At 46.4% G+C, this 10,708-nt stretch overlaps 1 protein-coding gene across 1 annotated transcript; it reads right to left on the minus strand.

Moving 5' to 3' along the window:
* Nucleotides 1–4,674: 4,674 nt before the first annotated feature.
* On the minus strand, nucleotides 4,675–6,267 carry LOC125527227 (myb-related protein Hv33-like). The gene is made up of 2 exons (XM_048691777.1): nucleotides 5,656–6,267; nucleotides 4,675–5,537 (listed from the first exon to the last, which is right to left on the minus strand). The coding sequence occupies exons 1-2, from the start codon at nucleotides 5,928–5,930 to the stop codon at nucleotides 4,922–4,924; spliced, it is 891 nt and encodes a 296-aa protein (XP_048547734.1). The 5' UTR covers nucleotides 5,931–6,267; the 3' UTR covers nucleotides 4,675–4,921.
* Between the last annotated feature and the right edge of the window lie 4,441 nt (nucleotides 6,268–10,708).

Genomic DNA, 10,708 nt, shown 5'->3' on the forward strand with positions numbered 1-10,708 from the left:
CTTTTTTCTCAACAATAATTTAGCGATGGGGGCTTGCGTGAATTACACGTGCAGGTTACTGTCTCCCAGTCACGCTTTAGCCTTTTCCAGATTTGTGCCTCACGAAAGCGGGGAGGAAAATCGCGAAAGCAGCCGTACGGCGGTTGACGAACCATTAGTGCTCCAGCGAGGCCACATTAACCTTGCTATCCGTCCATGCTGGCCGCAATCAATCAGTAGTAGGAAATTAGCGCCAGGAAGAAAAGCCAGCACCACTTCAACGTGGAGATCCTCCCGGCAAGGTCTCTTTCGGCCGGGCCACGGCGTACGTCCATGGCCCTGCAGATCGGTCGTGGGGGCAGCGGCCGGGCCGGAGGGCGGAGAGGGACAAATGACTCCACTGCTCTAGCACTGTTGTTGAGCAGCGCGGCGAACTGCTGGGTGAGATAGGAGAGGTCGTCGCCTAGCGCGCGCTAACATGGCATGATTGGGGCACGTCGGGCGTGTCGGGGCCGAGGGGCGTGGCGACGAGGGTCTCACATTCCTCGTGGCACGGCACGACACGACGGCCCCGCCCGCGCGTGATGGCATCATCGGTGTCGAGCTGACCGATCAGGGCGCGGGGCCGCCCGCCGCTGTGCGTGCGCGACGTAGGGGACGCCCAGACCACCCAGCGTTTTCGGGAGTGGCTGATGCTGCCGTGCATGTGCGCAATTAAGCACCTCATTGGGACGATAATAGGCCACATGAACCCATGGATAATTGTCCTGTGGAGGGATCGCCAGCTAACCAAGGCGAGATGGCGCGTGGATGGATTGGATGGCGTGGCTCTGCTAGCTCGGCGCCAGAGGCACGAAAGCTACGTGCATGCAATGCAAAGGCGTTCCACTGGCTATTTCTCACCCGGAGAGCGAGATAGCGAGATGTACGTGCACCATCCACACGCGAAATTTCCTAACCACAGCGAAAGGTGGAGTCGGTCAAGTGGCAAAACGGCTAACATGATTATTTTTTTGAAACGGCCTACAGGCTACAACATTAGAGCACCTTTTCTAACTTTAATAACTTGTCAAACAACCTCCCAAAACTTACCTCCTCTTCCTTAAAAAATAAAACTTAACTTCTCAAATATTGGAGGAGCCAACCTTATACGTTGGTTCAAGACACACTCTAAAATCAGTGTGAAAAAACATTTCACACTGACTTTTGAAACTATGTCTGACTCCTTTTATTAATGAGATGAGGCAAAGCTTTTGCCTCCGTTTCAAAAAAAAAGAACTTTTCACACTCACTTGTTATCCATGAATGGGCCATATGGATGTCTCGGATTTCCTAGGAATTATTTGAAATACTAAAATGGCTGAAAGTCTAATATTTCAATAGTTTGTAGGTCACCGATGACCTTGGATGTGTCTCATGGCAATCCGCTACGGTGGACCTCAAGCAGCCACGCTCTGCACCGTTGCGGTGGTCACTGACGTGCGTGAAGACGCTGCTGGCCGACGGGTGCATCGGTGACCGGGTGCGAAGCCAGCGCCATTGTGTGCTTACTGTGTTGTGGGAGGAAGAGAGGGAAGAGGGGAGGAAAGGGAGGAGGTGGCGAGGAAGCGGTCTTAGGCAGGGTCTAGCGGGGCTTGGAGGCAGGGCCGTATGTCCACATGTGCAACAGGAGCAACTGAACAGGGGCCCCAGCATCGGAGGGCCCCCAATTTTTTTGTTAATCATGGTATTAACTGAAGCATTAATACTAGAGTAAATAACTGTTGGAATTATTCTACGGCAAGTAATCCTATGTATATATCTCCAATCACGATCCATCAATCTAGTATGTGACGTTGTCGGGTTTTTTGAACTTGTGCTTCCAATTGGTGTAATTTCTTATGAAAAATTGTACTGTTGACAGAAAAATGATTGTTTTTCTTTCACACATAGAGCCTGATTTTGATTTGCACAGGGCCTCTCATTTCCCTGGTACGACCCTGCTTGGAGGCTAGATGCTGACAAGAGAGGTAATTCCTATTTTTTATACCACATTGGCATTTGCATTTGGATGGAAATGATATGGAGCAGCTTACACTTGTTCAGTTCAATCTCCATGATGCAAATTTGGAGATTCATTTTCAGTCGTTCATGTTGTGTAGTAGTGTTTGCAAAAACCATGTGTTGACAATTGACCAAATCTTCCATGCCAAATTTAGAAATTAAAGGTCATGGCAACCTCAAATGTATAATCTACGACAATGTTTGAAAGTTTTTTCACATGGTAAAATTGTAGATAATTATTTCCATGGCAATTTGTGTGAATTTTTAAATTTATTCCATAGCAATTTTGTTTGAATTGTTCCTATGGCAATATGTATGATTGTTTTGAATATTCCAACGGCAATTTTGTACGAACATTCAATATGTTCCCATGTCTAATTGTATGACTGTTTTGTAATCTTCCCATGGCAATATGTAGATAACTATCATGGCATGATAATTTTTAGCTCATGTATTTGTTAGTGCCAAACTTACAGCTATTTTTACATGGTGTAGTTTATCTTCAACTTTTTTTTATAAACATATCATGCATTTTCCTAGGTTTCATCTATTTATTTATAAGTTGCCATGTTTTTTGTTGATATTTTGTTAAAGTTTTGCCATATGTATCCCTCAATTTCATAAAAGTTTTGTCATGTTATCTACAAACATGGCATTTTTTGTATATGTTAGTATTGTTCCATGTCAAATTTAATATAAAATGTTCTAATTTATATATTGACATGACAATTTTGTAAAGTTGACATGGCAAAATTAAGAAACTTTTGTTTTTCTCAAACATGTCATATTTTAGAGAGAATTGTAATGGTTATGTGGCTATTTTAGAAAAATTATTTTTGTAATTGATGGCAAATTTGGGCAATGTTTGCCATTCACAAGACAGTGGACAAGGGCAAATACTAACATTAGATCATGGTAAATCCACTAGTCTTAGCATGGTAAATTTATTAAAACCAACATCGCAAGTTTTTCAAATAATTACCATGGAAACTTGATTATAATCACAATGCCAAATAAGTACATTATCTCATGGTCAATCCATTTGTCTTGGAATGGAAAATTCATTGTAATCAGCATGATTTTTCTTACTATTATGGTAATTTATCTATATATTATTTTTTGTTATGAAAAATTAAAATATAGAGCATTTGCCATTATGTTAATAAGAGCTCATCCATTTTATTTTACTTCCATGGCCTTTTATTGTTTCAAGCATGGCATTTTTCTTTGTTCGTTTACATTTCGATTTTACATCAATATCATCGAAAACTACATAGAAACTTGTTTTTGGTCATGGCAACTTAAATTTATAAAATTACGGAAAAATTTACATTTTGTTTTTTCTGTATGATTTTTAGTGTACCGTGAAATACTTCTGTGCTTTTTAATTTCACATATATTTTTCCCACATTTCAATTTTACTTTTAGTTTGTAGTAGAGCATGGCATATTTTTTTAAAGTCAGCATAGAAATTCTTTGAAAAATTACCATGGAAACTTCATTATAATCTCAATGGAAAATAAGTATACTATATCATGGTCAATCCATTTGTCTTTGCATGGAAAATTCATTGTAAGCAGCATTACTATTTGTTTACTATCATGACAATTTATTTCATTGCAATAGCTAGCAATTTTATCACTTTGATTGTGCCAATTTTTCTGTATTTCCTTTTTGTTATGACAAAAGAAAGTGTAGAGATGGCCATTTTGTTAATAATAGCATGGCAATTTCATTTTTACTTGCATCACAATTTTATTGTTCGATCATGGCATTTTTCTTTGCTCTGTTCATATTTTTTTTGCACAATTATCATCAAAACTAATAACTTGTTCACATGTCAAACCTAATTTTTGTTGCCATGAGAACTTAAATATAAAATCATGGCAACTTAAAAAACATAATACTGTTTCTATATGTTTTAAGTGTACTATGGCAATGTCATGCGTTTTTTATTTCACAAGCTATTTTTATTTTCTTTTTTCTATTTGTAGGTGACTTTGGCAATGGTTTTGTTGGTTTCTTTTTTCAGCTTTTACTATGTCATATTTTGCCACCTAGGTTTTTTTTGTGGTTGAGCTTTGCAATTTGTTGTAGGTGTTTTTTTAGTAGTTTACCATGGCATTTTCTTGTTGGTTGTTTGAGGTTTATTATGGCAATTTTTTTAATATTTTCATCGTTTTTCTTTGAATATTATGGCAAATTTATTTTTTAGTAGTTTATCATTTATGGAAAACATTGTTTTGGTAAATCTACTATGTTATGACTAAAAATAATTTCAAAATTCGCCATGCTGTACAGAAATGATTTTCCTTGGCAAAAAAATATCAGACCCTGGCAATTTCTTTCTTATCCATCAAAAATTGTTTTCTAGGTAGAAATTGTTGTTTATTTTTTCAAAGTTTTTTGCTAATTGAGCCTAGCACGTTTCCCCATGCCATCCCTATTTTTCTCGGCCAGCCCTTGCATCGCGTGTTTTTTGGTTGGATGGTACCCGCTGCAGAGAGCAAAAATTGTTTGCTCGATCGTTCATGCTGGGACGAACCAATCGTTGCTTGAACTCCTGGCCGAAGCTGGCGATCTCCACCTATCAACGTCCTAATTTATTCATTGCCAATTTATATTTCCAAATATTACCAAATACTCACTCCGTGACTTAATATAAATTGGTTAGTCTTGCAATTTCAACCTCATATATTTGTACAAATTCCTATAGTACAGTGGGAAAAATGGATGGTGCCGCAACGTGCACCATCCTTGTTTTGTAGTATCTTAGTATAATATAATAAACTTGGAATTGGTGCTAGAAATTACCTGAAGTGGCACTAACTTGTCTCTTAAAAAAAGAGGGAGAAAAGCAGGGAAATGTTTTTTAAGTAAAAAAGAAAGAAAGAGAAGATCAGAAGTATTGTTCCAAATTGAACTCGAAATTTGCGAGGAGGCTCTGTTCTTGGCAGGGCAGCGCGAACTTGTGCTCCGGCGGCTCGTCGTGCTGCCGCTCCATCTCCGCCTTTGCCCAGTGCAGCACCTCGCCGTCGAGCACGCTGCCCACCTCGCCGCCGTAGTTCCAGTTGCTGCTGTTGCTCGAGCTCTCCCCGTAGCCCAGGTTCTCCGACACGTCCAGCACGCAGCTGTAGTCCGCCGCGCCGAACCCTGTGTCGCCGTGCGCGCCGTCTTTGCAGTCGCCGAACTGGACGTACAGTGCGGTCGCGTTCGCGGCCCCGAGGTCGCCGGCGAACCCGCCGCCGTAGTCGGCGCACACCGGGAACGGGTCAAACTCCGGCGATTGCTTCGGAGCGAGGCTGCCGTCGGCCGCCGCGGCAAGAGGCTTACGGTCAACCTCTTCCGCGTCAGGCAATGCTGCGGTGGCCGCCGTGATCATGCCGGCGGCCATGGGCTTGTGCGTGGCGGGGTCGATGCCTTGCTTGCGGAGCTTCTTCTTGATGCAGCTGTTCCAGAAGTTCTTGATCTCGTTGTCCGTCCGGCCCGGCAGGTGCGACGCGATCTGAGACCACCTGCACGCACACACACATCAGTAATTCGGTATGTTGCCCCAAATCTTTCTGCTAGCTCCAATCAACCTCCGCGATGCAAAATTAATAAGAACTGGATGCATTGCGCGCGCGGACAGACCTGTTGCCGAGGATCTGGTGGAGCGCCACGATGTGGTCCTCCTCCTCCTGCGAGAAGGTGCCGCGCTTGAGGTCGGGGCGGAGGTAGTTGAGCCAGCGGAGGCGGCAGCTCTTGCCGCAGCGGTGCAGCCCGGCGAGCCTGGGGACGGAGCTCCAGCAGCCGACGCCGTACCGGAGGATGTGGCTGTAGAGCTTCTCGTCTTCCTCGGGCGACCACAGCCCCTTGCGGAGCTTGGGCTGTTGCATCTGCACGCCCCCAGACGTCGGACGTCCCATTGACGCCGGCTAATCTTCCTGGCAGCTGTTGGCGTCGTAGCTACTCCGACGAGCTTGGACGGATGTAACGGCGAGATCGGTAAGATGGAGCGACGGTTGCTCCCTTCCGATCGATGGCTGCCTGGTGGGTATATATGGTCGGGTATATATGGGGGGAAGCGTGCGTGGGAAGAACCGCAAGCTCACTGGGCGAGAGGGAGAGAGGGGGGAGGAGCTTGGTGAGAGAGTGAGGTGAGGTGAGGCAGCGCTCAAGTAGGCTCGAAGCAAGGAGCGCAGCGGCAAAGGAATGCAGTGGATTGGAGCTTACGACACCTGCGGTTTGTGGCACGCCGTGGGACAAAAATAGTGTGCCGTGCGCGCGCTCTCGCCTCGCCAAGAGTCCAAGACTAGACCGATACCACTGTGCTGAGACGGTGTTGGTTGGCGACATGGGCTTCCCCGCACGAGAAAAGAAGGTCCGCTTTCGGCACCCATAGTCTCCACGCGCTGCTAATCAAACCGCAACCGTAAGCCATGAATGCGGCCGGGGACCTGCGGATCCCAGCTCGTACGGAGCAATTAGAAATCGCGTCATGGCACCAGATCACGGTGTCGCGTGATTTAGTGATTATTTTTTTGCTTAATCATCGGTTGCTCAGCTCACTAATTGGTCAAGTCAAGTCACAAATCACGTCAAGCGTATGAATCAGCGGCCCTGCCGACCTGGACTTTCAATCAGGGGGCCAAACGGCGTCCCGTCTGCACGCTGTGTGCGTCCAAATGCAGACAGACATGAGCTCGGCTCGGCCGTGCACTGCAAACTAATCACTCAAACCGAAGGACAGCGGCCGGCCGGCCGGCTAACCGGCGAGGGGTCGAGCTTGCTGCACAGTCGTTCCAGAAGGGGGGAGAACGATCAGTGAACCTAGCCAGGCACTGGTCATTTTGTTCTTCCGATGCTGAGGTATCAATCGATGGATCGTTTTCGTGTTTGCTTCGCGGGGGCCGTGACAACGGTGTCTCGGGGTGCGCCTACCAATTTCAATTTAGAGTTGTCACTATTTGTACCCGATTGAAAAAAAAGAACACACTGTAAGATAGAAGTATCTATCATAGAGTACTATTCACTTATCTTCTGTTTACTTTGTACATCAGTTAAACGATAATAAATTTGGATGGAAAATTATAGATGCAACTAACATATCATAACCAATGTCCATATTTTTCATGTTTTTCAAGATCTTAGAAATGGCTTATGCGATATAAGTTGCGTGTGCAACTTGCGGCGATGCCCAGCTCCGAAAATGATGCCCCCAAGGAGGAAGATGACGCAAAAGCACCGCAATCATCTAATAGCATGGATCTATTGTTTCCTCTAAAGTTGCGCAAAGGTGGCGGGCTGAGAGCCTCACCCCAACGATGCCATGAAGAGGGGAATATCCGCTTGAAAGTGACATCGTCGCTGGTTTCGGCCATGATCGAGATTCTTTCATGTGGATTAACCTCATGTTCCCCACCCCACGCATCAGCCAAGCCACTAGCAACCCCTCATACGCTAGATCCGCTGGATCCAACCCGCCCACACCTCTACCGCGCTAAATATGGGCTGAGCTCCGGCTGGCCGCCCAAGCAAGCGTGAGGCCGCATCGTCTGGATCTACTGCCCATACCGCCTTGATGTGGGTGATAAACTTAATGTTCAAAATAGTACAATGCGTGAGTTTTTGGTAAAAAGTATGAAGACATCATCACAAAACCACTGCCAACATCCGTGTGGGACAAAAAATATTCGGGTTTGTCATTGGGTACTATTTTTTCTTTGATACAATTGTGCAGCGAATACGATTTTGTTCTCTCAATAAAATATCGATGACAATATCTCTTTTAACTAGCATGGGGATATTGTGTTCCTATGTCGAAAACTAAATATATTTCAAAAACTGTTCTTATATAGTTCAGACAAGCGACAAGTTGGATAGTCACGCCACATACCTCCATGCTCCTTGAGATCAGGGTGAGGTCAGAGATTATGTTCTGGATTACAATGCGAGATTCTAGCAAAAAGAAAAAGATTACAATCCGAGTAGCAGGACAAATTAAGGTACACATTTCTTTTTCTGAAGAAAAAAAACACATTTCTCTATCACATGGCAAAGGTACACGTTCGTGCTAAGAAAAGGCTGCACGGCAGTCCTATTGGGGGTCAGAAGATCTGCACGCCGACAACAGTGTCCGTGTACTTGTTCGTTTTTCACCCTCTCAAAAAGAGCACGTTCCTTTTTCCCTTTTGCCGGGACTCGTAAACGTGTTCACTTTTGCATCTTGCATGGCTAGAGGTTCATCGACCGCCGGTAGTGGTGTACTACTACAGCTGAATTAGTTTTGACTTTATGACAAACAATCACCGCGTAAATCGTGTCGACCGGCAGGTAGTTTTGCCGTCACATGCTAGCTAAAAAGCGTCTACTGTTGGACATGGCAAATCCAGCCCCTTAATCACATGTGGACGCATCTGCAGACAATGATCGATTAGTCCTTAAATTTCATCGTCCATATCAACGTATCTCATATCCGAACACCTATGTCACGCTAAACACGCTAAACCATGCAACGTTCGTACAAATGCACAATTCATTCACCAAAAAGGGCAAACCGGGGGCCGGAAGGAGTGGGGGGGGGGGGGGAGGGTGTGGGGGGGACTTTGATGGAGTCCTGACCGTTGGCATGCAAGTGTCCGATAAACCCAGCCCACCCAAAACCCCTCTCCGTCACCCACGGGCTCGAGCGTGAGCTCCGCATTCATGCCGGCCCAGAGCGGATGCGACCGCTCACTGGAACCGGCATTGAAGCGGCTCGCCTACCGAGAGGGATGTCCACTACACGCCCGCTGCGCACGCCTCCTCTCCGCATTGAAACGACATCTGTCTGCCCACCTACCTCCATTAAGCCGGCGTGTGTGCCGAGGAACCTACTCCGGTGCCCCGAGAAACACACGTACATTCCTGTGTCGTTCGGCATTAAACACCTCTCCTGCTGGCGCCTCACATCCACCCTGAGCAATGGTGGCAACACGTTTGGCAGGCAAAGAAAGAAGCCATGTTCACGGACGTTGATGCGGCGGCGCAGTAATTTGACTGGGGCACCAACAACGGCGTTGCCAAATCTGTGTCGGTCGTGTCCCAGCAGCAGGACAACGAAGCCGATACGTTTCCGGCCACCATGACCGGCGAAGAAAAGTAGATCATGGGAGGCCACTGCCGCTTAGGTTCGACGACAACCACCGCCACCAGCCCACCACCTCCTCGGGGTATACAACCGGTCACTTGCTCCCTTCACGGGGGTGTAGGCCATGGCGATACGTTTGCGTTGTTGTGCTGGTACGGTATGTACGTGTTAGTTAATGTGATTTCCTTTACCAAAAAAAGTTAATGTGATTTTCATCTGTTAAAGCATCTGCAACAACTGCCCTATTTTAGGGCTTCACCATTTTTTAGGCAAAAAAAGGGTAAACATAGGCCTCCAACTACATCCGTATCTGTAGATTTTTTTACTACAAGTTTAGGGTAGCTGCAAAATACAACACTAAGTGTTACAAATTTGCACCACTTGGGTTGTTGCCGCAAAACAAAAAGCAGCGACGCGAGTAGACCGTCACACTGAAGTTTTCCCACATCCCCATATGACGGCCACACCACCTCCACGCCGCCGCCTCCAAATCTGCCCTTTCGTATCATCGCTGCCTGCTGCATTACCCCATTCCGCGTGCCACCTCCGCGCTGCCGCCGCAGCACATCGATCGATCCGGGCGCCACCCGTACCCATCCCGACGCTGCACCACGTCCACACCGTTGTTGCAGCTGCACCGGCCGAATTCGGCCGCCACCACTGTAGCCACAGCGCCCCGCCGCACTCCACCGTCATCCTTGTTGTCGCACCCGCGTCGCCGCCATGCTGCCGAATCTCAAGTCGAAGAACAAGTCGGGCTTCAAGGGGGTGTGGCAGTGGGACTTTGGCCGTTTCTCCATGGAAGTTCAATGTGACAGTCCTCATTACTAGCTCGGCATGTTCAATATGACCAAGCTCCCCACGCGAGCCAAAACATAGCCGCTTGGCGGTTCGGGCAATCGCGAAAGGATATGAAATTTCCAAAGATTGCATCGCGGGAGGATGCAGAGTTCGTCGGTCCGGCGGTGACCATTGTGTCCTGCAATGAGGTGAAGAAGAAGGAGGAGATCGAGATAGGTATATTTCCTGGCGAGAGTGATGCGGAGGCTATGACGAGGTTCGCGAGGGAGAATCCATAGTACGTCTAGTACGAGGCGGAATTCTTCTGGAAGTGAGACCATGAGAAGAAGTTGGAGGTCAAGAAGGATGACGAGGTTGCCCCCTCGATGGTGATCAACCTCGAGTCAGATGAGGAGGACAAGGAGGGGGAGGTGGAGGAGTTGGACTCCTCTGATGAGGAGACCATGACACTTTGGACCTCTATCGACACCAACTATAAATCGGATGAGTAGTGATGTTTAGGAATCAAGTAGTAGGGTAATCTTTATGTTTATCTGATCTTAATCATTGTAATGTTAAAATGTTTGGCATGGACTATGCAATGTATGCTTAAAAGAAAATGTTTGCATCTTTGGAATTGCCCTATTTTAGGGTAGTTGTTGGCGCCCTATAAACCGTTTTTTTGGTGTTGTAAATTTTACTCCAAACAGTTTTTTGATGTCTTAAAATAGGGCAGCTAGCTATTGGAGATGCTCTTAGTGAGTCATCAGTTGTGTGCAACTTTAGTACCGGGCG

The sequence above is a fragment of the Triticum urartu genome, chromosome 1 (assembly GCF_003073215.2).
Source record: "Triticum urartu cultivar G1812 chromosome 1, Tu2.1, whole genome shotgun sequence".
Classification (NCBI taxonomy): Eukaryota; Viridiplantae; Streptophyta; class Magnoliopsida; order Poales; family Poaceae; genus Triticum; species Triticum urartu.